A 346-nucleotide genomic window follows, 5' to 3' on the forward strand; every position below is an offset into this window, starting at 1 on the left:
TCCGGGAGCAGGAATCAAGGAAGAGCCTCCGGACATTGCGATGGGGAGGAAAAGCCCAGGAAAAAAAAGCAAAAATCGGGAGCAAGGGACAAGAAGGACCAGTCCAGAAACCATCTTGCGTCGGTGGAGCAGTCACAGTTGCTCTTTGCCGGGCAGAGCTCAGCCTCGCTGCTCCCGCAGTCCCACTGAGGAGCAAGGAGGGGATGTGCCCCTGTTTTCCACCGTCGTGTCCCCCCCAGTCCCAGCCAGGTCGCCGGTTCCTCACATCATGATGTGCCGCCGGCGGTGAAGGGCCAGGTGGTCAGAGCGGGAGAAGCTGCGGTCGCAGTCCGAGCAGCGGAAGGGC

At 61.6% G+C, this 346-nt stretch overlaps 1 protein-coding gene across 1 annotated transcript in view; it reads right to left on the reverse strand.

Moving 5' to 3' along the window:
* Positions 1-261: 261 nt before the first annotated feature.
* The window catches only part of KLF8 (Kruppel-like factor 8), a gene marked incomplete at its 5' end in the record, with an annotated part of 1,860 nt that continues 1,775 nt past the window's right edge, over positions 262-346 (reverse strand). The window contains one exon of the mRNA XM_010191701.1: positions 262-346. This exon is cut by the window's right edge and continues 23 nt beyond it. Within this exon, the coding sequence (XP_010190003.1) occupies positions 262-346 (85 nt within the window).

Source organism: Mesitornis unicolor, unplaced genomic scaffold, assembly GCF_000695765.1.
Source record: "Mesitornis unicolor isolate BGI_N332 unplaced genomic scaffold, ASM69576v1 scaffold40060, whole genome shotgun sequence".
Taxonomy (NCBI): Eukaryota; Metazoa; Chordata; class Aves; order Mesitornithiformes; family Mesitornithidae; genus Mesitornis; species Mesitornis unicolor.